The sequence below is a fragment of the Penicillium chrysogenum genome (genome assembly GCF_028827035.1).
Source record: "Penicillium chrysogenum strain IBT 35668 chromosome Unknown utg000002l_segment0_segment0, whole genome shotgun sequence".
NCBI lineage: Eukaryota > Fungi > Ascomycota > Eurotiomycetes > Eurotiales > Aspergillaceae > Penicillium > Penicillium chrysogenum.
The window spans coordinates 4,484,916-4,511,096 of record NW_026622750.1 but is presented as its reverse complement, the minus strand read 5'-3'; the positions used below and the strand labels follow the sequence as shown (position 1 = coordinate 4,511,096).

The following is a 26,181-nucleotide window of genomic DNA, read 5'->3' as shown; positions in this document are numbered from 1 at the left end:
GTCCATGGTGATACAGTTTGAATGTGGCCGCCGAGCCACCAGCGCATCAAGCGGGATGCGATGAAGACCTTCCCCGCCGGTAGGAGCGACGTATTCCAAGGTGTTATTATTATTGATCTGTCAGCCAGAATCGCGCTTTCAGGGTCAGTGATCGCCAATCCTCTTAGGCAGCAGTATTTTTTCTCTCAGTTTGTGGCTATGCTAGACTGCCAAAGGGCGCCGGTATTCTAAGTGGCTCACCAAAAAGCTAATTACCTACCAACCTCTACCAGGCAGCGGAGCGTAAGATTCCCCCACAAGGGCGGTGGGGTGAGCAGGTCGCGCCAAGAATGAGCGGCTCACGCTGTCTATCGCGCTCACCCTGCTCACCCCGGTCGCCGCGACGGTAAAGCAGGCCCACCCGGTAGCTCACCCGAGGTCGCACCTACCGTACTTCTATCCGTGTTTAAGCCACCAGAACCGCATTTATCACAGATTGTGCATGAACGAAACGAATGTGAATATGACATTGGGACGATATTGCGTTACAGACAGATGTGCCTTTCTCTTCCCTATCGGGTATAAAAAAGAGAGATTGAAAAGTGGATGCGGCGGCTGTCGAATATACCAGTGTATCGGATATTGTCATCCCGTCTGCCACATGTGGTATTAGTTGCCGTATTTATTAGGTTACAATAAGATGATTGCGTAGGACATTTCCCCTGGATAATTCTGACAGTGCTTTTCATTGGTTGGATGGATCCTTGGTTGAAGCCGTCTTTGGCAGCCTGTGATTCTGTAGAAAAGGAGAACAAAACAGCCTACCAGCACGGCAAATAAAATGGCCCTCATAATTAGAAAATTCCAGTGATCTGGATAAGCTCGCACATTGCGAGTGGAGCTTTTTCAAGATGACTTGGCCGTGTCACCAACTCATCATCATGACGTTAAAATGATCTCAACCACGGAAAAATGAGTTATAAGTAGAGCAAAAACAAGCGTGCGAAACAAGTCTTTCGCTCTCAACTCAGTTCCATACACTTATATTGTTGACTCCGTGGAAGATGGCCGACACAAAAAATAGCGGATTTGCCAATCAACATGGCACCCTGGATCCCCAATACGATGAAGAGATACAAGGTCCCATTAAGTCCGGTTCAAATGATACCCATAAACAGATCAGTAGGTAATATCTTTCTTCTGCTTGCACGTTTGACTGACAGCAGGTGTTAGCTCAGGATTGCAAGGAGGCCGACAGAAAGAATAGGGGATTCGTCAATCAGCACGGCACCCTGGATCCCCAATACGATGAAGAGATACAAGGCCCCATTAAGTCCGGCTCAAACGATACCCATGGGCAGATCAGTAGGTAATATCTTTCTTCTGCTTGCACGTTTGGCTGGCAGCAGGTGTTAGCGGAGGAATAGAATGAGGCTATTGTCCGCGCTAAAATCCCGGTGATGGTGCACTGCAAGTAAAGACCCAAAACATCTTTACGTTTCGACAAAGACCAGGATGTAGTTAGATGATATTTCCTGGAGGCCTGATTCTTCAGGTGACCCCAACGGGGGCATTTTCAGACGTTTGCACGGTGTCAAAACCGACGTCTATATTCCCAAATCAACAACACCTTTGAGCGATTATTCCGTACAGTGTGCCTCAAGAAGCCTGGCCTTCAGTCCAGTCTGTGGAACTGATTGTGCTTTAGCGGTCAAAGCAGAGAGACGTGAAGACGCTCTATAAATTGCCGTTATTTCAAATTATCCTTCATATGTCTGAGGTTGGATCGAAGCCCCGCGATATCCTTGCTCTAATTAAAAGAGAGCATCCTAATACCCTAGTCAACCCTAGGGATATCTATAATGCACGAAGTGTTTTACGAAGACAAAAGCTTTATAATAGTACTCCTCTTGAGCTTCTAATCAAAACTCTACTGGAAGATTATTGGAAATATGCTATTAAGCATGATCACGAAGGCCATATCCTCTTCTTTATGTTTGCGCATCCGGAATCAATCAAATATGCTAACAAGTATAATAGGGTTTTCGTACTAGATTGCACTTATAAAACGAATCGATATCAAATGCCTTTATTACATATTATTGGTATATCACCCTCAAATTCGACATTTAGTATTGCATTCTGCTTTATGCAGAACGAGAAGGAAGAGAGCTATGCTTGGGCTTTAAAGACCTTTTCTCCTTTCTAAATTCCCTACCTTTTAAACCAGTTCTTTGTACTGATCGAGACCTCGCTCTATTAGGTGCACTTAGGGTTGTATGCCCTAGATATCCGCATTTGCTTTGTATATGGCATATTAATAAAAATGTGACACAAAATACAAAGCAGCATTCCGATACGAATATTAAGCATCAAGGATTTCTCAAATCTTGGACTCTGCTAATTTATTCTAGTACCGAGGATACCAATAATGCAAGGCTTATAGAATTTGAGAAGCAATATTAACCCTCCCCCTACCCCTTCGATATATTAAGGATACATGGCTAATTTATAAAGAGAAATTTGTAGTTGCGTGGACGCAACAATACCTACACCTAGGTAATCCCGCGACATCCCGAGTTGAAGGCTCGCATGCCTTCTTAAAAAGGCATATAGGAGCTCCGACAGGGGCTATGTTACTTGTGTTTGAAAGGATTTCACAAGCTTTACAAGCCCAACATGCTACGCTTGAGTATGACCTTACAAGAGATCAAATTGAAAAGGTAATAGTACCACCACAAGAGCTTTATACTAATATCATGACTAGGACCTCTCGATATTCAATCAGACGAATTAGTGAGCAAGTTCCAAAGGCTAAAAGAGCTACAGGAATAGCTCCTATACCTCCCTGTACAAATACATTCTCAAGAACGATGGGTCTACCTTGCCCACATCGGATTGCTACTTTACTAGAGGGTAATGCAGCTATTCCTTTATCAGATATCCACCCGTCCTGGCGAATTGGCCTTAGTGACACGGAGGACATATCAGAGCATCTTCCACTCTTAGAGCCCCTGATTCCATTGCCAAAGCCTAAGAAGCGTAAGCGGGATGAGGTAGAGCAAAAGAAAGTTGAAGAGCCTATACAGAAGAGGAAAAAAGCACCATCAAAATGTACTGCATGCGGCATAGTTGGGCATACACGAAGGTCATGTACCATGTAAATAATGGAGAGAATAAGGGTATCCCAGATACAAATCACATGGTATTTTGTATTATCTAATAATTTAAATTACGGAATATGGGGTGTCCCTAACAAAAGTTGGGGTTATATGTAAGATAAAGATCAACAATCAACAATGACGTATTAGTGGTAGCTCGAAACCGGTTCCTGCTCGGGCCCCTATTTATAACATTGTGTGGAAACTTATTGTAATTTACGCTGACTCATTGAAGATACATATATCCCAATACGTTCTATACCGGAGTACAGCCAATTGCAGTGGCGTTTCATGTGTATTTGCACAAAAATACCCAACCGTCCTGTTTATACCGCTTTCCTATTACTATTGGTATAGACCTCGCCCGCGTAGCACGATTAAGTGTGGGCGGATGCAAAAGTTCCTCTGGCAGAAAATAAGTGGCTTCCGAAGTACCAGGGTGTGAATACTAATGAAATATGACTGTTAAAGTATTGTTTCCATAGTCAGCCTCATATAGACTAGAGCCGTTTCGGGTACGAGCCGACAGTTCATGATGTCAAAATTGTTGTAATCCGAAGGGAGGATCTTGATGTTCTTTCTTATAGAGGGAATACGTGAGGTTATATATACATATATATACAGAATTAATCAGCCTATCATTCTTCTCGACCGATCTTTGGTCGGATTCCTGAGACACAAAATTGTCTTATCACCGACTGATACGTAGTGTGGAAAGCGTTGTTGAACATGCGTATTTCTTCAACACCCCGTTAACTTTTGCATTTGTCGTTCATCAATATCAAGCCTTTCTCCTTTCTCCAACCGCTGTCTATGTTCGGTACTGGTGGGCGATCCGTGGGGTCACCAACAGGTAATATTACGGTGAAGGCTCGAAGAATGGCTTTTTGCAGCTGCCCCACTTCACCGGGACCTACGTGTGAGTTGGAAGAGCTTGAGCTTTTACTCCAAGAACGATCGAAAATGAAACGCAGTGATACTGTATCTATGTCACAAGATAGTTTATTGTTAAGCGGCTTAAACTGTGGCAGAAGCACGTTATTTATATGTCATTCGTCGGTTGCGCTCTCTTGTCTTCATATCCTCCCTTATCCTCAGCATTTTTTGTCGCCCATCGCTTGCCACTGACATCTTTCATGTGGACTTCATCTCAGTTAAACAGCATAAGTAAGCTAAGCATGACAGCAATTACAAAGCCGCACGCCATGACGGAAGCATGAGAGCAACAATGGCTACGACACTCGCAGCTTCTGGTTCAGCTTATAGCTCGACGGAGATCTCGCGCGGGGAGGAACACCGGCCGTCCACCCATATACTGTCGGCCTGTGGGTTATTAGCGGCCAGAAACTTAGTACCATTTAGTATTATATGAGGAAATACGAGTAGGAGACATGAGAGCTGCGGTCTTTAAAGTACGACAGCCCAGTAAATACAGTATTTCATGATCGACATGGTAGCTCTTGCTCAGACGCGGGTCCGATTCCACTAGCAAATTTTACCGGTCGTTTGCGTTTCCTTGGTGGTTTTCTGTTTCTCAGCTCCTCATCTCTCCTTGAAAACAAAGTCTTCTTTTGGCCTTCGATATCAATCCTGTTCCTGAAGAATATTCCTTAAGATTTGCGCGCAAGCATGGAGATACTTCGTTCGGGCAGCCGTTCTCTGTCTTTCGGTTGACCGGCGATGTTCCTGTTGGATAAAAAGTCTGAGCATGCCGGCTGGTCGGCTTGCGAAATTGGTTATTGCGGGGTGCCTCAAAAGCCGTTGTGTAGAAGGTCGCTTTGTCTCGTTTTCTTGGCAGTAACTCGGGTGCAGTTCTGGATGACCGAGTATTATTGACCTTGCGTCGATGCACATATCGTTAGTGAGGTTTCCGTCTACATGCACAGCCGCGGTTTTTCGACCATGTAAGCAGATATTGTAGGCTCAGTCGATTAACTTACTGGAAGTGCAGTCGAAATGGGGAGCTGAGATTGAGCTTTGATAGTGCCGAGGTCACAAATCATGTTGTATTTGAATAGGTTGGATGACATGATGACAGAACGGTGTTTTCTCGGATTCAGAATGTGGGAGAACTAAGAGAGAAAGTGGAATTCAAAAATTCCATTTATTTTCATTTTGTACGCGCGGTGTTAAGGATTCGACTCTCGGCTGTGATAGGAGATGGCAGCTTCGACTGACTGTCGTAAGATGAGGCCGATAAGTCACAGTGCTTACATACAAACTGTTAACGGCACGTGTATCCTTTTACAACTGACAATAAGCTGCCCAGCCATCATGAACATGGATCTCGAGCTAATTAAGGATTCCATACGAATCGACACATGACCGCACTGCTCAGCATAACTCAACTTCCTCAGGATCTTGTTACCGTTACAGCGCTAGGGAATGCTGTCAACGGACAAATTCTAGGTTTCCTATGACCGACAACGGGCCAAAAATAAAGAGACGGAAGCTATCAACGAGACAGAGTCTGCGGCAGCTTCTTTGTAATGGCGGCCTCATGTTTCGCTCATTAGTCAACGAGCGCACCGGATCAGACATGGTATGGTTATTACAATAATTGGTAGGCTCATGGAGTGGCAAGCTTGCCAGTAATTATTGCGTTGCACAGAGGGAGTTCCACTTACTTACATGGCCATGTAATGATCACTCGCAACTTCTATGCGACCAGCATCTAGTTGACGCTGCAACGACCATATTGGCCAGATGAAGAGAGAGAATCCGGTGGGCTTGGTTATGGCTAGGCCTGCCTTTGGCTTGGAAGCTCGCCTTTCAGCACGGCGAGTCGCTCTCACACAATTCTCGGACGATTACCGGCACAGCTGATTTGGGCCTCGGCGTTCTAGCTTTACCCTGTCTTACCGATATTAGAGTCTAATAGAGTCTACAATTGATGCCATAATGAGTCACTTAAATTAGTATGCTGACATTTAGGCTCAAAATGACTGCCAAACTGCCGAGTTATCAGGACCAGCAGTCATGAGCCGATTAACGAAGTAGCACAAATATTTCAATACTTGAAGAGCACAGAGCCATTGCAACTCTACCAGAGAAGCTGGTTGAATAATGTAAAGAGTGGCTGGTTTTGATCTTCGAGGCAATTCGACTTGCGAAATCGCTATTTCTTCATTGCTGTCCCCGATTGGTCTCGCACACGCTGTCTTATTTCTCTAATATATTGCATTGTTCGGAGACCAAGATGCAGCTGGTTCTGCATATTCTTTTTGCTTGCTGAGTATGCTAACATCGCGCAGGAAATCGTTCAACTCCTTCGCACCTGAAAGTCCCTTAGTCATGTACTGATAGATTTGAAGATTAACAGGTCCTCAAATATCGATTATTGGTTATATGGCACTGTATTTGCTCCTCAATTTTCAATGACCGGTTATTCCATGAAAATGTAGCCGACTAGGTAATACGAACGAGGTGCGTCTCAGTCATACAGCCGCTCCTCGTCTGCAGCAGCACACTTCCGGCACTTCTCTTCTGGCTGTGTTGGTGGGGAATCGAAATCGGACAAAGCGTCTGTTTCCATCTCTTTCCTCACCATGGTCTCTTCCGTACCTGCTCTGTAGCAATTGGGTGGCGAGATTCATAGTGGTCCACTCACTAGGGGAAATGGTGTCGCAGATCAAGATGCGGTCGGATAGCGTTTGTAGGTATTGAATTGTATCTATGACCATTTTCCTACCAGTTTTTATAAGGCTCAGGGGTCTCTTTTGACGCACCAGTTGTGAGTCGCCCGGTATTTGGGAGGTGGAGTATAAATGTCGTCGTCGCTTTCGTGGGAGGGTTGAGGATTCGGCTTCTCTCTTTTTCGCGTTCAGAAGGGGTAGGTCTTGGCTTTCAGCCTTTATGACGCTTGGAGGCAACGTAGAGGCCCTTGAGCTAACAAAAGAGGTACTAACGGAAGTAACTGCCTCTGTAGCTACAGAGCCAGTGGACTGGCCAACAGGCGGTTGTAAAACCTGGCTTGTGTTGCCGCGATTCCCGTGGACGAATAGACCAGCGGCACGGCGGAAGTTTTCAGCCGATTCATTGCCTTCATGAAATAGGTCTGTTAGCCGATGGATTCCTCGAGAAAGGGATCTAAAATAACGATACCAGTTTGGCATGTACGTCCATTGTGACCTTCTGTGTTTGGGGTATTGGACTTCTTTGGAACCTGTGACAAGTTGTGATCCATGATTGATTGGCTTCGCTGGTGATGGTGTTGTACTGGCGAGTTATTGGAGCAAAAGAAGGACACGAGAGCATCGACCGTGAGGACAATCATGACCTTTTAAATGTTTGGGGCTGAAGCGGTCATGCCCACCATATCCACAGTCAAGATTTTGCGGGTTATTATTATCAGCGCCGACTGCTAGGAGGACTATGGATGTCAATATGTGGCCACAATAGTGGTACGTACACCCACGGTCGAATCAAGGATGTTTTGATCCAGTTGCCGTATCCACACGGTGCTCGAGCCTCCAATTGATTTGAAGCATGTTCCCAGGAGCAACATGGCTGCCAAATCATTGTTGCTTATAGATAGGACGTGTGGAAGGGAGTTCCATTTCTTACACCTTGGGGGTTGTTAGAGGGCGATGATTCAGCCGTGCCGCGCTGCCATGATAAAGACCCGACTGGCCGAGGGTCTGTTTTGTGCTTCCAGGAGCTCTGGAGGCTTTATATTCTTTGATCATAATTTGCTGGTACTGTGCCGATATGGTAGTATCTTTTGAGTGTTCTCATTCCACCACCTTTGGCAATGTACGGGTGGTGAATGATGTCAGAAAGTTGAATCAACGTTCACATCAACGTTGGACATAGAACCCCGTTGAACACCAGCAGCATGTGAGTTTCCCGCCCATAGAAGATATCCATCAGAGCCATGTTGTTTCTTTGTCAATACTGGGACTACATTAAGTTTCCCACTCGAAACTCGTTTCCTAATCGGCCGCGTTGGTTCACCTAACAGTGACGGTTTTGCCATGGCTTAGAGACGCATCCTACACTGGCTGTTAAATACAAGCTCAACGAAAGAGATAGAAAAGAGGTGACCACATCTTTCTGGGGACTGTTGGGTAGATTTCCGATCAACAGCAAACCGCAGTTTCCTCGGGTACAGCGGAGTGATATATCGCAAACAAACCAAGGCGAACTACGTCGGTATCAGAAATCTTCCGTCGATGTTCGTCCAAATTTGGAAAGTGTCATGCGCAATCACGACACATATTAAGGAGGTTAATAATATAGTATCAGGAAAGTAAATCCAAGGAACAAACGGGTGATTTCCGGGGACCTGTACTGAGAGATCAGACACTTCTGTAGGAGCCATCTGCCTTACGCATAGGAATAGTGCTTCGACTTGAAACATTCTTATCTAGTCAAAGCCTATTTTGGCTGCCACTAAGGCACCAGGTAATTAAAACGCATGTGGCGCAGCTCAGTATCAGCTGGGTCATTCTTTGGAAAGGCAAGTTTGCGTGAAGATCACATATAAGTTTTACAGTACCCGGGGATAATGGCCTTCTTCATCTTTCTACCTCCCGCTCTTTACTTTGTTTCCTTGAGCGGCACCTGCCTCAATTCTTTACAGTCAATACAAATCCGTTCTTGCGGGCACAACATCTCTCCGAGTACTGCCGCCGCCATGATTCGAATGCGCCTCGTATGATTTTCCTTACCATCACCTGGCTGGCCAGTTGGCGATTTCCCTGAAAAGTGACCACGAATTTTGACCTGCAACCTGCAATTCCTAAACTATCTGCCGGAAATATGGTAGAGATTGCCAAAGTCTACTTGCCAGATTCCACAATAATGGCCGCCATCTCACAAATTATTCCTTCGCTGGCCGCCATTCGTAGTGATGGGGCCCCTTTCCAACGGGCCCTGGATCCTCTCCGGGAACACCAGGCTTATTGTATCCGTGGGCACCAAAGAAATCCATTTGCCCTTCCATGAACTTGGTTGGTAGTGACGTGCCACCTGCGTACTTCAAATACTCGAGAGAAGCAGAGATCGCGGGAAGATATTGGTCAGACAAGGTTCCCTGTACTACTATTTCTTTCAACGAGCTGAAAGCACGGTGCAGCTCCCCGGCGACTTCATCGGAATGCTTCAGATTTGTCCAGTGATGATCCGCCGATAAAACAGGCTCCAATAGATCGGCTATACCATCGGCTTGGATAATGCAGCCTCCACGCCAAACTCGAAGGCATTGGCGTAGGTTGATGCCCCAGGCCTCGTCATCGGAAGCTCGTGTAATCATCTCTAGGCCCTGGCAGAAAGAGGCTAGAAAACAGCAATAAACGGCGCAGCGCAAGTGCTCGATGACAGTGCTCTTGTCTTTGATCCGATGGAATGACTTCGGCCCTGGAATTCGAAGTTTCTTGGCCGCTAGCAGCCTTTCCGCTCGATTTCCGCTCGCAATGCGCAGGTAGTGTGCTGTGGCAAGTGTAGGTGTGGATATATGCCGAGATGCTGACTCCATGATGTTCCAAAACGGTGTACCTTCCGTATCATCGTCATCCTGGACGACTTTATCGAGTACTTCGTCGAGGACATAATGTTCATTGCTGTCATTCTCCCCATCTGTACCGCATGAAGACTTCTTGGCGCGTAGCATGTCGGCCGCTATGTCGAGCAGATAGGTACCTCGTAATTCGCCATTGTCATTCCACTGGTTGAAGATGGCCGCGATTGCGCCGTAGTCGAGTTCCATGCCATAGTGAAGAAAAGACCACGCCTCAGCCAATGTCGATAACATGCCGCCCTCAATCCCATTGTGAACCATCTTCACATAATGGCCTGAGCCACCAGGACCGATTCGAGCCACGCATGGATTGCCTTTAGGGTCTTTTGCTGCGTATAGCTCGAGTAATGGCATCACAGTCTCCAATGCTTTCGAATCGCCGCCTGGAGACAGACTTGGACCGCGACGAGCTGCCTGGTAGCCGCCTGAAACTCCCATGCCGATCCAGTGAACGCCGATTTCTTTGCATTCTTCCTGTCTCTTCTGTGTACGTCGAAAATCTTCATTGCCTCCATCAAGGACGATATCTCCATCTTTGAGGTTGCTCTTGATCATGCCAAGCACAGACTCTGCCGGATCACCGTGCGAAATGGAGAAGAGGAATAATTTGCGTTCTTGCTTCTCCAAGCTTCTGACAAATTCATTGATGTCGTGAAATCCTGTGATTCCACCTTGGGTCTTGTTGTTTCGCGACCAGTCCTGTAGCTCGTCGACGTTTTGTTCATTGACATCCCAGACAGAAACTTTGAGACCCATTTCTGAGAAAGCGATGGCCATCTGGGTGCCCATATTCCCTGCACCAACTATTCCGATGCAGTGAAACTGCTTTAACGCATTGTCTTGATCGGAGGTTGTCGTCATGGCGAGTGCAGTTCGGAACGCCGACCAAAACGAAAATAAGAAAAGGAGTGCTGGATGCGATCGTGATCAATGATTGAATCTGTCCTAACAGTACAGATACCTAGCTTTTAGTGGGTTGTACAATGAAATATCACGGTTGGAATTTCTTACATCATCGAGCCAAGAGAACAAGATACCGGAACAGGATTTTGGCTCATGAGCGAACTGGTCAAAACCTAAACCTTTCCGGATTCCTGGCATGAGTAAACGTCACATTGACGAGGTTCAGAGTTCTTAACTTACAAGCTCAGCCGCCATCCTAACCAAATTATCCATCGATCTATCTTCTCTCTACCCCTGCTCACTAGATCACTAACACCATTGCGGCTCATAATAGCAACAATTGAAACACGAATTGCCAACATGCAACAGGAAGTCGAAAAGCCCTCTCGGGGTCCTCAATCACAATTCCAACAGGGTAAGCTCATGTACAATTCTGTATAATGGTTTTGGGGCTCATAAGAATTACAGGTCACCAAGTCCCTGTTGAGCATCACAAAAAGCCAGGCTTACAGGCTGAGATGGAAGACCCAAAGCCCACCTCAACCAAGGTCCAAACTGAGGATGGCGGGTATCAAATCTACAAAGCGGCGGGAAAGCTTTCAGGGAAAAAAGCTATCATCACTGGTGGTGACTCAGGAATCGGTCGCGCGGTCGCTATTCTATTTGCTATGGAAGGAGCCTCTAGTTTGATTACGTATCTGCCTGAAGAGGAAAAAGATGCGCAAGAGACTAAAAGGCGAGTGGAGGAAATCGGGCAAAGCTGTTATTGCTTCGCTACCGACCTTCGCGATAAGAAGAATTGCCAATCGGTGGTTGACACAGGCCTGAAGAGCTTAGGCGGTATTGACATCCTAGTCAATAATGCTGGAACACAAACGATGATCGAAGACATCAAAGATTTAGAAGAGTACGCAACTATCTTATGGAGTGTTTCATATTAACATATTTTCACAGGTCCCAATGGGAGAGCACATTCGACACCAATATCCACTCTATCTTCTACCTCTCGAAATACGCGATTCCTCACATCAAGAGCGGCTCGACCATCATTAACTGTGCGTCTGTCAACCACTATATTGGTCGCCCTGATCTGCTCGACTACACGTCAACCAAGGGGGCAATCGTCGCTTTCACTAGGGGGTTATCTAACCAGCAAGTCAAAAATGGCATTCGAGTGAATTGTGTGTGTCCTGGGCCAGGTAAGTTGAATCACTCTCAGAAATAATCCTGTAACAGCTAACCCGAGTTTAGTCTGGACCCCTCTTATTCCGGCAACTATGACTACCGCCGCCCAAGAGCAGTTCAGCGGCACACCGATGGGTCGTCCAGGACAACCTAGTGAGGTTGCAACATGTTTCGTTTTCCTTGCAAGCCAGGATAGTAGCTTTATCTCTGGGCAAAGTTTGCATCCTAACGGGGGAGTAGTTGTCAACGGATGAGTGGTAGATTTAAGGTTGATATGAATTCATATCTGAATTCATATCTGAAATCAAAATCAGAGCCTCGAAAGGCCTGACACGGTCTCAGTCATCGTGTTCTTGGCGCGTTACGTCGAAACAACTCTGCACAAAATCTAATATTGCTTGTATCGGATTAGCTCTTGTCGCGTTTGCCAGACTGTTTCTCTGCTTTAAAGGGGCCTTCTCACCATTGTTCTACTGGCCGAGATCTACAGGTATTTTTGTAGCTGCAAGATATCGAACTAGGGCTGTTACGAATATTCGTAGCAAATGTGGAATGCGAGTATTTGCTATTCGCAATTTACTTTGGGTAGTCAGAAGCAAATGATACACATATAGGGAGTAGTGACAGAAACCTGACCGTATGACAACGTATGGTATGGATGGCAGATATATAATTCTCTGTCACGCCGCCTCCGAATACGAATATTCGTAGAGGTCTGTGAACTACGAATGCGAATGCGAATATCTCACCGGCGTATTGTCCCTGAATCTCGTCTATACGGGGCTATGTTTGGCGCCATCTGGCTCCCTGTGGGTCTCTTTGTTTATTCTTTCACGCAATACGGCTATCTGCACTGGTCCGGGCCGGTAATAGCTCTAGCGCCAATTGCCGTTGGGATTTTCTATGTTTTCGAGTCAACATATAGCTTTACCTCTGATTGCTATGGGGAGAACTCATCCTCGGCAATTGCAGGTCAAGGTTTCCTGCGGAATACACTGGGTGGGGTGGCGCCATTGTTTGCATCTCAATTTTTCCATAATGTCGGGAGTCAATACGCAGGCCTTATTCTAGCACTCGCGGCAACCGTGCTGGCGATGATCCCGTTTGCCTTCTTCAAGTGGGGCCGAAATATTCGGGCGCGGTCGAAGCTGGCGGAGTCACAGAAGGGCGACGAAGAGCAGAAGAGGAAGACGGGGTTGTATTTGTATAGATAGTCGGACGTTAGTGTCTTCATTCTCAATATATTCGTCGGAGTAAGTTGGGGACTGTTTTTCAAAGAAAATCGTCTTCAGAAGCAGGATGGTCCTTTATAGTTTGGAGCGAGTGACTGATGTCTTCGCGATGCTAAAGTGACGAAAGAATTAAAAGTTAATTAGAGGCGTGGATATATTTGGCGTTTTCGAGCAAGTTCCTCGTACCGGCATGCAATTGCAGAATTTTTGACCAATGGGATCGTTCGAATGACACGGTTACAAAGGTATAACTCAGATATAGAAGCTCCACTTGTAGGTTTAAACTCATTGACATACAAGTCCTTGCTTAGGCCGACCCTTGAAACCCGTCGCTACAACGTTGATTCCAGGCAGTCTGCTGGTAGGTGTAGTCCACGTGTGGGCATATCCATCGGATCGTGTCAGCTATTGGCGTTGCTGTGAAAGGGCTGGGCCCTACTTAACTTACATGGCCGTGGTTAACTATCTTAACGACGCATATACCTCAGTGCGAGTCGTATGCGGCCTCTTGACTCCTCGACGGTCTCCCTGGGGCGTAATCCTTTGGTAACTTCCTTTCTCTGGCATCACCGCAGCTCTTCAGTGATGTCTTTGGCTGGACCGGAACACTGCTTTGATTATTTGAAATGCCCAGTCCCTCTGTGGTGTGCTCTGACATGGCTGCCCCGGGCGAGAGCCCTGGAGGACGGACAACGAGGGGAAAAGCACGATCGGGTACATTCAACAGGGTCGCCAGGTTGACGATCGCAAAAGGAAATCCCGTTTTAACACCAGCAAGGTAAGGCCGCTCCATGTCGACTTCCAACAAGTTCGTCTTCCTGCTGATGGCACGCTCTCTACACGTACGAACGACGCGCATTCGGCAACGTCTTTCAAGATGAGACAAAACGACTGAGTTAGGACTATACATTACTTATCGTATTTGGATACACCTGTTCGCTGTTTTAATACATGGAAGAGTGCCGTGCCGTTGTGCTCTCTCATAATGCACCTCAGCAGAGGGAATAGAGGACCCTCAAGCCACCGCTTTAAAACCGAATTACCACTTTGCTCTCCAACCAGTTGTTGAAGCGCTGATAGTACTCCGGTGCCTGCGTGATATTAATCTGGCTACTGACAATATAACCTGGTGAGGCCTCCCCAGAGGAAATCAGGTCTATAAGCTGAGGGGCGGACGGCCTAGCATCGACAATCCCGATCTGAAACCGGAAAGTCTTCATAAAGGCGTCGGACAGCGCAAATGGAAGCATACTCGGCAGCATGGTGGAGTGTGGATGGCCAGGTGCATCGTTGCTCGTGGCGTACACACCTACGATGCCGATGCCGCCGCCGCTGCGGACCACGTTGAAGGCCTCCTGCACCGCAAGGTTTTGATCGTAGGACCCATTGGCAGCTCGCGCTTCCATTCCGACAGCATCCACAGCACGGTCTACTCCCTGGGGCTCCAGAGCCATGATCTGCTGCGCCGCGGAGGTGTTGACATAGTTAATTGGGATGGCACCAATTGTCTGTGCCAATGTGAGACGGCTTTCGATCCGGTCAATAATGTAGACACGCGAGGCGCCGCGCAGTACGGCGGAGTACGCAGCCATTTGTCCAACTGGACCAGCACCGAAGACAGCTACACTGTCGCCTGCTTCGAAGCCGCTCCATGTCAGGCCCTCCCAGGCAGTCGCAAAAACATCCGAGTGAGTTGCAGCAGCAGCTGGAGTCCACCAATGCCGCTCTGCAGGATCAGGTGCCGTGGAATGAGATTCAACTGGTTTTGGATCAGGCACACGGGGCCATGGTATCGACGACCACTCGATTTCGGAACACGATCGATGCCCTCCAGAACAGACGACTGGCATCCTATTTGCCAGGCTCCGGAGTGATCCACGCGGACTGGGCCGAGCAGAGGGACCCGGCTACTGAGGGCCACGATGTCCTTCTCAGCCTCTCTGAATCAAATGCCCCTCTTCCTAGTCAGCAGGAGCCGTCTGCAACCAACCAATGCGGATCTCTCGTCTGAAAAAAATATCTGCGTTGGACTTGCTGGGTCTTAATTTCCTGCGTATAAAATTGACTTTTTAATGTAGCCAACGCGCATATAATTTATGAAAAAGCTTTCTGCAACATTCTTACCATACCATGCTAAGGGTAGTAGTGGCTACAAATTATGTGTATTGTCAAATTCTATTAATTGCTCTAAAGAATATCGCTAGGCGCCCTGGCGTAAGAATCACCAGTACGAGTAAGCACATGCGTCTCGATACAGCATTCGGTTCAGGTTAGCGGTAGGGTCCACCACACTCTAGGCCGACCAGCTCCAGAGTCCTTGGTCGTTTCTTATACATTAAGAAAAGGTATGAGAAGATGGGGCTGATACTTGTGGAGACGCAGCAGTGGTTGATTCAGTACTACACCGCCCAGATACGCTTCAGAAATGGGAAAGACATTGGCACCCTGTTCTGTTGATATTTATTCTAGCCCATGTAAAGGGAATGCATCTTTGGTAGTCCGATCAAAATATTGCTAGGCTCTTGTGGCTATGGATTTAATCTAGAAACCCCCGCTGCTCTCGCTCACTACAGTTATTATCTCTTCTTGGTCTTCAGCGAAAGCTTGCCGTAGTATGTCCTGATCTAGCTCAATCACAAATAGCAACAGCTCGATTACCATGTTATCGCAAGTCAATAGATATGGTACATTGAACTACTGTACTAGTATCAACCGCGAAGGATCGCACCTTAATAGTCGCAACCAATATGCAATCACCTTCACATGGCGTATAATTCTTATTTACTACTGTGGCTTTAGCCTTTGGGGAATGTCTCCAGTTGTACAAACCGTGCACAATCATACTGGACTAGACAGTACAATCATCTGCAATGGTGGAACTAATGAAAGACTTAAAGTACTCTTTTACATAGAGTGGCTCGCGACTAGCCCCTCGGCTCGGGCGAGATAGCTTTGGTGTGCACAACCTAGGCAAGCATTAACAAAATTCCAAGACCATGGTACGACGACAAAACTATACATGACTCGCTCTGGCACCAGCTCGGCATTGGGTCAATCAGACCTTTTCCAGTGACCCTCCAACTCAGCGTCCATGATGGGAGTGTCCATAGTAAGACTTTCAGTCGGTGAAACAATCGTGTCCACAACTCAAGACCAACACGGATTCATGCCTTGCTCCAGTGTACATGGTCGGATATCAAAATACAGTTTGACTCGCATCACTGCTGCCGTCGCAGGGATCGCCCAGTCTTCTGGCCCTCTGTAGATTTGCTTGTACCCTGTCCGGTCATCTTCTGTACCTCAGTCTCGACGATTGCCAATCGGCCCACGATGTCAACCAGATCATTGCGAACGGCTTCATTCCAGGCGCCTTGGTCATGCGATAGGCGCTCAATAGACCTGCGGAGACAGTTAGTGCTTTAAATTCTCACTCAGTAGCGACCACAACTGACCCCATTCGGTTATGTAGTCTGGATATTGTTAGCAGGCCAATTTAAATTATGTCCGTGTGGGATTGTACTTGCTCCGTCAGGCATTCAAGAGCAACCGTATTGCTGTCTCCGGAGTGCTGGGTCTGTCCGCGTATGTCTAGGTCCGTTTCATGTCCAAACACAGTTCTCCGCTGTTGTGCATTTTCCTGCTCACTCTCATCATCTGAAGTGCTATTTTCCTGGTCGCCGGAGTCATTTTCCTCCTGAAAAGGTGACTCGTCCCTTGCTGTATCCCCTGTAGCGACGCCGGACACACCGCCGGTATCCTCAGACTCTAAGGACGACAAAGACAATGCACGTTGCAATCTGCTTCGAAAGTCTGGTCGTCGAAGAGGGCGCGAGGCTTTTCGAATTCCGCCCATGTCTGCGTCTGAGTTACTCCGAGGTGACGAGTGTTCCCACTTCTGGTTGAGTGTGATAGGAGAAAGCACTCCGGCTTTATAGCAAGTTGTATCGCGGGACTAGAATTAAGTGTTGTGCTTGCTCGCGATAAGGGGGATTTCAGGCGCACGCATTTTTCACCCATACATTCTGATTCTGTACGTAGATATCCGTAGATATCTATTTGGTTACTGCATGGCTCACTAAGAGTCGGACAAACATATTTCAACAAGCTGGTGAAGCCATGGGATATTGTCAGCAAGTGCACGGTGGCTGTTCAACGTTGTTGATTCTCAACGAAACACAGCACATCAAAAGTTGAAGGCTTTTGGCCTTCAGAAGCTTTAGCTGGGGCGAGTGGTGAGAGCCTGGTACCAGTTCACCAAGCTGAGCCATGGCTCATAAACGCAATCGCCATTTTTATGTACAACACAATTATCTTTTAAACTCTACAAGCCTTCATCTTCAAATTCACTTTCTGCTGTTTTCTTCAACCGTTCTTACCACTTCTGTGACTTGTCCGAGCATCACCATGTCCCCACGTAGCGCATGCGGCTGGCCAGAATGGGAGGAGAAAAATCTTCTCTCTTGGCTGGATTCCCATCGGGACCTGCCGTGGAAAGCCCTCTCCGACGCATATTATGAAGAATATCAGGTGGATCGAAGCGTTGAGTCTTTACGAGGGAAAAAGTACCATATTCTGCGGAAGCAGCGTCGCACTGGCGCCAAAGTCCCCGGTCGTTCAAGCAAACAAAAGCGACCAGGCGACGTGCGGCGCTCGCTGGTCGATAGCGGTTCACGGTCAACTCTGCCAGACAATACCTCTGCCCAAAGGAACATTGACAAGTGGTTTCAAACAATTCTAGCGGCCGACCCTAGCCAGTCTGGCGACACCGATAAACCAGCTCAAACGGCACGCTCGGGAATACGTATGAAATACTTTTATTCTTCCTATATAAGAGGCTGACCTTTTGCCACAGGCTGCGTGATGCCAGCACCGCTTCCGTACCCGCCTAAAAGAACACGATCGTCAGCCTGGATGTGGGACTATGTACATCGTGTCTGTGCCGCCAGGGAACTGAGATACCGGCGAACAGAACGTCCACACTAGCAGTATGTCATCGGCTGGAGCGCTACATTGCTATGTCGAAGGAATAGTGGCCAACTATTTCGATGAAATAGTCCTGGTGTATGTTATTACCATAAAGGCCGTGATTACTCGACAATAGATCCTCAGCATGAGAGATATGTACCACTCCATGGGTTTCGTATAGGAAGGAGCAATCACCCTTGTTTGGAATTACAACAGTAGTGAGGAAGTTCCAAAGTCAAAGGTGAACATTCGAGCATGAGTGTGGTGCCTCTGAGCAGGCCCGGCTACACAGTTTCATCCTTGCCATTCTAAACCAGGGGCATGACCCCATGTGGCCTGCAAAATACTGCGGACAGTGTATAAGGATTCATGGTACTATGCGCGTTCCCATAGGGAGATAGGACAGGGTAGCAAGGGGACTCTGGGACTGAAAGTATATGGAACCTTGTTAGCTCAAGAAAATATGCCTGATTGGGTTTGATTGAATCGGTGGTCAAAAACAGAGTGATCTATGAGTGAAGCGTCCGATTTGCTTTTGACCCACGCCCAAGTCACAAGGAAATTAAGTTTGACACAGACTGCGGAACCACGAGCGGGACTGCCGATCAGTAGCGGCACCGCAAAAATCATTTCGAGAGCTTGTTTCGGTGAACCACGGAAATTCTCGCTCGGTGAGAGAATACGGTTATAATCAAGAATTCAAGTCTGGGATTTTCCCCACCTTCTTTCTGGGCTGCTCGTGATTAAGCCTTGCAGCCCAAAAGAAAAGAGAACTAGAGCAGAATCACCACAATTTCCGTCAGCTGGTATGTAGGATAAATTTACTGCGGTAAGGCCAATATTTTATTAGAGATTTGCTTTAAATTCAGCATCATGATCAAAATGTGCAGATTGATTGGAATAAAGTTTAGGGCCGCTGGAGGGCCGGTCCACATTGAAATCTTGTCCGGGGGCCAATCGGTTTTAGTAAAACGGAGGCATCTTATTTAAGCTCATGTGGTTTGTCCATAATTGGCATAGTTCTTTACAAACCGCCTGTTAGAGTTATTGAAATAGCGGTAGACTTGGAGAGACGGAGAGGAAGTGTTGTTAAGGCCCAAGGGAGCAATAATCATCGGGGAAAGGCTTATTGCAGGAGAAGATACGTAGCTTCTAGAACGTTCTACAGACCAGATAGGCAAAGTTCAGCTTGCCACTTGACAGGGGAACTTACTTTCTCTTCACTGCGACCAAATGAACACAACCACGGATCGGGATTTAGCCTACCATTCTGTCGCCAAAGTCTGCTGTTATCCCAAATACTCGCCTGCCCCAGCAGTACCTCCTAAGCAACAAAGACCCGCTCCATCGGACACTGATGGCCGAAAACTTTGGGCTTGTGGATCGTGTCTGGATTTGCAATTCTTTCCCGTTTTTCTCCGGGCCGCAACAAAAATAAACACATTTTCGGTCTCACCCACGAGTATTTCTCCGGTAAATTAAACAATAGGGTGATCCTCATCTTGGTTGACACACCTGTTGGAGCCTGGGGCCATGTGGCCCATGTGGCTGCCTGATTCGGCTGGCTAATAATGCCTGTTTGTTTGTCTCCTTCCTCTCTTTCTCTGCTTCATTCTCTCATTGTCTCATTCCTTCCCCAGTCTTTGTTAGCTCGCCAATACATATCGTCTCATCTGCGCTTCTTGTTCCAGCCGCCGATGAGTTTCCCCTGAATAGCGAGAGAGATAGATTAAAGCTTTAGAGATACTCTTTATAAGAGCTCCCCAAAAGCCTATCTCGGAATTTAGATGGTCTTAGCTGCTAAAAACTATCTTTGCGACAACTATAAGGATAGATAGTAAAGTTTCCATAGTAAGACCCTAGGTTAGCGCTAAAATGCGGAAGGAGACTATAACTAATAGCTTTTAAAAAATAGACTCTAACCTCCTAAGAACGCACTAAACCTTACCTCCACTATGGTAGTTAAAGCTTTCTAGGCCTAATACCCATTCGGTTAAGATACGACATACGCAGTACGAACACAAAATACTGCCAAAGATAGAGAAGTGACAATTTTCTATGAATATCTGCTAGAGTTAAAGGTATCGACCAGTAGCACTAGTCGTTATAAACCTTTACTGCGGGGCATTTTCCAACCAACTTATCTGTTTGGGCACTTGGGCAGAACTTCTCCTCCTTGCCGATCTTCTCAGCTCCTTTGGACATTTTTCCCACTTCCTCGAAACCGAACGACTTCTCCGGCAATAGATTGTACACAGCCTTAGCATATTGGTGAGAAATTCTGAGTAGCTGTGCCAAATATTTAAGTTGAATCAAGGGATAATCCACCTTCTTAAGGGCGGAGGCGGTGTTGAAGTGGAGATGCTCTCGAGCTTCGACATTCATAACCTTTTCATAAAGCGCCTGAGATTGCTCGTACTCGGAGGGGCTGCCCTCATGCCAGAAGTGGGACTTACGGCTCACAATGCTATCGGCAAGCTGGTATGGAACTTCGGCAGTATCGGGGCGGAACTTATTCGCGAAACTGTTCGGTGCATACTGTGGATTCCCGGCGTGGTTCGCGTCGGCTCTCATTTGACCATCGAAGTTCAATGAAGCGTAAGAGGATGCCATGAATGGACAGTTCACTGGAGGAAACATCAGTATTACGTCTTTACGGGGGATATGAATCTCACCTGGAATTTGATGCCAATTCACTCCGATTCGATGTAGTTGAGCATCGCGATAGAAGAAGGTTCGAAATTGAAGAAGAGGGTCTGGGCTATCTTCGATTCCTGGGACCATGCTGCCCGGAGAAAATGCAGCCTGCTCAACATCTCTATGGAAATTCTCCGGATTGCGGTTCAGTACCAGCTTGCCGAATTCGTGCAACTGAACGAGAGTTTTGTTAGGCGAAGTTTCTGCATCGATAGACTTGGATGCTTACCGGGAACTCGCTCTTAGGCCAAACCTTGGTGACATCGAATGGGTCAAATCCAAGCTTATCTGGATCAGCTTCGCTCGGCTGCATGATCTGGACATGCGCTGTCCAGGTAATCTCTTCGCCCTTTTCAATGGCCCGCCAAAGGTCACGCTTGGAGTAATCAGGGTCTTCGCCGCTAAGTCTCATTGCTTCGTCGGCAGTGAATTGCTTTTGACCGTGATTCGCGAGGAAATGATACTTGATATAGACAAATCCGCCGTCCTGGTTGACCCTGTGAGAGACCGGATTAGCTGTTCTGTACGTAAAAACTAGACATCAAAAGAAATCTATATTGATAATCGCACCATTTGAAGGTATGGCATCCGTATCCGTGGTTATGTCTCCATCCTTGTGGTGTGCCGTGATCACTGAAAAACATGATTCCTGCATGGTTACTATACGAATGTTAGGCACTTACTTAATTCGTTGCTCTGTTGTGAACTTGTTCTTACCCTTCTGGTGTGTTGGCAAGGAGATCAAACAGCGAGTTATGGTCGAGTAAAAAGTTCTGTGGGTTCCGGTATTGGGAGCGGATTACATCCGGGCCCTGGATAGGATCACGGCAGAAGAAGATCGGCTTGAAAAAATAAGCAGGAGAAGATATGACGGAACATAGAGAGACGTACAAAGTTCAAACCGACAATATCATAGTTGCCCTCTCCCGTGTAAAATTTGATGGCAAAGCCACGAGGGTTTCGAGCTAGATCGGGAAACTCGCGACCTAGGGTGACAGTTGAAAACCGAACGAACACCGGTGTTCTGAGGCCAACACTTTACAAGAAATCGGCCTTTCATAGTTTAGCCGATGTTGTGGAGTATGGCTTCGTGTCTTTCGGGTAAACCAACCTTGCAATGCGCCGTAACATCTTCAGTTGTCTCGAAATATCCGAATGCTCCACTGCCACCTTGGGAAAGTAAGACACAAAACTTTGCGTTACGGGCGTATGAAAAGTAGACTCACAAGGATGAACCATTCTCTCCAGATTTTTCGATCGGTTGAAGTGCTGCTGTTTCTGAAGTAGATGGATATCAGAAACCACTGGCACGCCTCCGACGGTCTTGCTGTGAGCTGGATCCGGGAAGGGTATGCCCTCATTATTTGTGAAGTAGGTGCTATCATCCTCTCTTTTTCCGGGGCCTTGCACACCAGTGATTTTTGCTGCTGTTCTCGCGGGGACATCATTGGCTCCTTGGAACAGCGACGAAAGCTGGTAAGCCCTGGGGTCGACACCAACGGAGCCAACTGCCTCCCCTAGGGCTTGAATCGGGTGAGCGGCCATGATTAAACCGATCTGATATTCAACAGAATATCTAAGTCTGTCTCTGCTATTGGTGATAGTTAAGGATGATGCGGCCTTTTAAGTTGCTTCAAAAATCATCCACCCCATACACCTTTTCAAATAAGCTTTACAAAAACAAGCGAAACCATGTAAAATCAAGGAAGAATAATTTTATTAACTTGACCTGAAGTGAGCAGTAAGCTTGTTATGTTCATAATTTTCTGGGAATGAATATCGAGGTGGGGTTGAGACGTAAAAGTTCAAGTCCTAGCATTTTTCTTGTCATTCCCGCATCCGTCGATAGCTCTACGGCCGCATCAAGCAATCTGCAGGGCTTGGCGCCAACCCACCAAATCTTGGTGGAACAATTACTGGCTTTTTGATTACGACTAATGTGACCCAGAGGACGTGTACCGTTGGCTCGCTTTCAGGAATAGCTATGACGGCACTTGGTACTTACAGCGCGTAATCTGAAAGTTGATCGATATAGCTGACTGGAGCCAACTAGAGCACCACTTGCAAGACTCTCAACCCGATGAATTTCGCCCGGCGCTGGTAATTTTTACATCAAATCTCAGTTCAGCACACTTAGTTATACTCGGTACGGCTTCGGTCGTGTTCACCTGACAGCAGAGCAAACGATCACATGAACTCGGGTGCGACGCCTTATGAGGAGCAATGGGAATCGCATTGATAGTAGGAATAGTAGGAATATAATGCATCAACGGCGAATTTGTGAGGTTGGCGGAGATGTGCCTCCGTGGTTACGCATTGGACGGTACTCACACAGTTGTGATGGCTGGCATCCTGGAAGGGCCGATAAGCCTATCGGGTATTTTAATTGCATGCTTGTTCCAAGGTCTTCATCACTAAGTTGTCTTTTTCGCTGCACCGAAATCCCCTCAGTATGTAGGCAGCGTATCGTAGCCTATAATCTCGTCAGGTGAGTCACAATCGCCGCTTGAATCGAGGCCCCTGAGCACGCAAATGCCCGCACCATACAGTTGAATTCACTACATGTGTAATGTATACTTGTTGAACAGCTTCTCCCTCTACGAGAACATCAAAATCAAGCAGGTTCAAAGGACCTCATTCTTCAGATATGGTTCATAGTGGTCAATCTCAAGTGGTACTTGCTGAATAAGAAGCAGGACGGCCCCCGCAAATTAACTTACGCTTTGCCTTTATTCCTGGTCTACGTATCAACTGCATCACGCTGGCAGCTGGCATATCGCTCACTTGTTATATACCAGATTTGCTGTATCTAGAGTATAGGCGGAAGGGAGCAAGATCTTGTCGCGCCCCGTCACTATGATGCTGCTCATCACAGCTCCTCTGATTGGTCCCGGCATGCAAATAAGGTTCGTCTAAATTTCAAGAGTGGTTTGCTTGCGGGGTTTAAGCGAAGATAGCTTGTCGCAGTGTTAACCACTTAGGTGCATCTTTTGTACGTCAGAATGATCGTAGCAATGAGGCCACCCAGCGACGTGTTACCTGCTGTTATGGCATATACATTGGTCACATGACAATGGATGGTAACAGATATGTGGTAGGAACATTTGGAATTAATGTGTTCGTTCGTTTATCGAGGACAGCGCATCTCAGACCGCTCTGATTACCTATTGCTTAGAGACGTGGGAATTGGAACATCACTTATCCCTATAGCGCCCGGAAATAGTGACGCGATCAAAAAAGAAAGATCATCGAGAGATTGAATCGTATTATGACAAGATCACCAACCCCTCAGATAAGGATGGCTAGATGCACTCCTAGAATCTATTCACTTGGGAACAGCTCGATACTCTATTAAAAAGCAGGTTGTTGTTAGATTCTGTTTTTGAAAGGCTGCTCTCTGATAGGGTTGGTATGGCCAATAAGGATAGCAAGGTGTATCTGAAGGTAACATTAATCTGGTCTATTTTCCGTAATCATTACAGCTCATTAAACTCATATGAATTTAGATTAAGGAGTAATTGAAGGCACTTTAGAGCATGAGTCCTTCGGATTTACTGTTCACACCTACCGCCAAGGGGAGTTGATAGGGAGCTTATCCGAGCATATCAGAAAGGAAGAGACTGGCGACCTGCCTAAGCTGGAAGAAGCCTTATCTTAAGAATGCTAAGAGCTTTGGCCGAGCGAAGTTGTTTGTGCCCTGCACCGGACAAACCTGATATCATGTGTTAAACAAGTAATCCTGACAGCTGGTGAGGCGAGGTCAAAGCATAACAAAGTATAACATTGTATGCTAGTGACCTCAGCACCTGACCACAATTAGACCCGAAGTGCGTCGATATAAAGTGAGACGTGCGCGCGCTCTCGCTAGAACAAAGTCGTGACCCAATGACTAGGCCGAATATCTTTGCGTGTCAATGCAGGTGGTCGAGTTGTAAACAAGGCCCTTAATTATCCGCCAAAATGATCAGAGATACCAAAAAGCGCTATGCACACTACGTTCCGACTACGTTGCGATAAGATTACAGCTTGAATAAAGGAATACTTCCATTCATTTTATTCTCGGACGCATAAATGAAGTAGGTATTGTAAATGTTAACGGTAAATGTTGTTCTTAGTCACACAGTCCGTCGCTCAATTGACGCGAACGACTACTTCGTTATGTAATAGACGGCTAGACGCCTCTTTAACCCCGGTTATTGCAGAGTCAATCGCATCCACTAGATCTACGACAGTCGTGTTATCAACTGTGACCACATTCGCTTCGACAAGCTCTGCAATTTGCGCTAGCGCAGCACCGTCCGGTGTCGCAGCCACATATTCCGAGCGCACCCCTCTATCGTTCGAACACAGGATATCCTGCTGTCGGCTGGTTGTGATCTCCAGTTCAGGCGACGGTACTCCAGGAGTGATCACCAAGCCCTTATCCTTCACTAGTGAGGATGGGTGGGCCTGTCGAAAGGCGGCATCAACGGAAAAGCCCAGTATAATATCCGCCGGACCCCAATTGCGAGCATGGAAAGTTGCAGCGAGATCAACTGTTTGACTTGAGGTTGGCGGAATGGCAAGTACCTCGTCCACACCTGATTCATCCATCAACGCTTTCGACTCTTGTCGTCCACAAACAGCGCAGATCCATGATCTAGCGAAAGGAAGACACGCATTTTTCGCCCGTAGAATCTGGATAGCAATTCGCCCGATGCTATTGTCGTCTGCGTTGTTAACCAGCACACGCATCGGCTCGGAATTGGTCGGAATTCCGCTGCTTGTCGTAGGAACACCAGTCCCACAATACCGGAAAAGCGCCTGCCAAGCTACCAGGGCTGGCGTAACCACTGAAGCTGCCTCTGCGGCACTAATATTCATTGGTTTCAACGCGACTTCGTCCTCGGTCGCAAGCGCGTAGTCGGCCGCCCCTCCGTTGCGCGTATAACTTAACATCCCGAGAACTACATCTCCGATCTTGAACTTCGGCCCTCCAGGTATTGTGTGATCCTCTGTCGGTGTGCTGATCACAGTTCCACATACACTGTGTAGCGGAATGTGCGTTGGCGCATACTTCGGGTTAACGACTCTTGTTGGCGGCACTTCCATATGTCCCCATGTGGCTGCTTGGATCTTGAGGATATATTGATGTGCTGACGGCCGCGGCGTTGGAAAATCCGTGGTAAAATTTGCCTCGGCCAAAACTTCATCACCAGGCCGGATCTGGTCGTAGTAGACTGCACGCATGGTAGCGGGCACGAAAGTCTGCTCGTTCATCGTCGCAGAGGCGGGCTTGGCGGGCTTCATGGTGAAATCTGGCAGGTGGTGGAGTTCTTGTCTCGAAGGCTTGTACAAGCAAACGCTTACTCTTCTTGCCTGGAGAGAACGGTTCGTATTCAGCCACTCCTCAACTATCGATGAAGTTATCTACATGGGCCGTCAAACATTGTGCTTTCATCCTGTTACGGAGGGAGAATCTGTCATAAGTCTTCATGGCCATCCATGCCGCCGAGCATGACGTAATCCTGGATCCATCACCCTCTTACCTTACTCGCTC

General features: G+C 47.1%; 7 protein-coding genes across 7 annotated transcripts; 2 read left to right on the top strand and 5 right to left on the bottom strand.

The window, feature by feature from the left end:
• Nucleotides 1-8,964: 8,964 nt before the first annotated feature.
• On the bottom strand, nt 8,965-10,521 carry N7489_004971 (uncharacterized protein; the record flags this gene model as incomplete). The annotated part of the gene is made up of 1 exon (XM_056710723.1): nt 8,965-10,521. One exon carries the CDS (start codon nt 10,519-10,521, stop codon nt 8,965-8,967), a length of 1,557 nt encoding a protein of 518 aa, XP_056569144.1.
• Nucleotides 10,522-10,923: 402 nt separating this feature from the next.
• Nucleotides 10,924-12,002, top strand: N7489_004970 (uncharacterized protein; the record flags this gene model as incomplete). Its single annotated transcript, XM_056710722.1, has 4 exons — nt 10,924-10,978; nt 11,032-11,470; nt 11,518-11,762; nt 11,815-12,002. 4 exons carry the CDS (start codon nt 10,924-10,926, stop codon nt 12,000-12,002), a joined length of 927 nt encoding a protein of 308 aa, XP_056569143.1.
• A 474-nt stretch (nt 12,003-12,476) lies between these two features.
• N7489_004969 (uncharacterized protein) lies at nt 12,477-12,962 on the top strand (the record flags this gene model as incomplete). Its single annotated transcript, XM_056710721.1, has 1 exon — nt 12,477-12,962. One exon carries the CDS (start codon nt 12,477-12,479, stop codon nt 12,960-12,962), a length of 486 nt encoding a protein of 161 aa, XP_056569142.1.
• Nucleotides 12,963-13,464: 502 nt separating this feature from the next.
• Nucleotides 13,465-13,773, bottom strand: N7489_004968 (uncharacterized protein; the record flags this gene model as incomplete). The annotated part of the gene is made up of 1 exon (XM_056710720.1): nt 13,465-13,773. The coding sequence occupies one exon, from the start codon at nt 13,771-13,773 to the stop codon at nt 13,465-13,467; it is 309 nt and encodes a 102-aa protein (XP_056569141.1).
• A 235-nt stretch (nt 13,774-14,008) lies between these two features.
• N7489_004967 (uncharacterized protein) lies at nt 14,009-14,572 on the bottom strand (the record flags this gene model as incomplete). Its single annotated transcript, XM_056710719.1, has 1 exon — nt 14,009-14,572. The coding sequence occupies one exon, from the start codon at nt 14,570-14,572 to the stop codon at nt 14,009-14,011; it is 564 nt and encodes a 187-aa protein (XP_056569140.1).
• A 5,470-nt stretch (nt 14,573-20,042) lies between these two features.
• On the bottom strand, nt 20,043-22,187 carry N7489_004966 (catalase; the record flags this gene model as incomplete). The annotated part of the gene is given in 6 exon segments (XM_056710718.1): nt 20,043-20,858; nt 20,872-21,139; nt 21,213-21,302; nt 21,360-21,484; nt 21,534-21,678; nt 21,754-22,187. The coding sequence occupies 6 exon segments, from the start codon at nt 22,185-22,187 to the stop codon at nt 20,043-20,045; spliced, it is 1,878 nt and encodes a 625-aa protein (XP_056569139.1).
• Nucleotides 22,188-24,773: 2,586 nt separating this feature from the next.
• Nucleotides 24,774-25,156, bottom strand: N7489_004965 (uncharacterized protein; the record flags this gene model as incomplete). The annotated part of the gene is made up of 2 exons (XM_056710717.1): nt 24,774-25,091; nt 25,142-25,156. 2 exons carry the CDS (start codon nt 25,154-25,156, stop codon nt 24,774-24,776), a joined length of 333 nt encoding a protein of 110 aa, XP_056569138.1.
• Between the last annotated feature and the right edge of the window lie 1,025 nt (nt 25,157-26,181).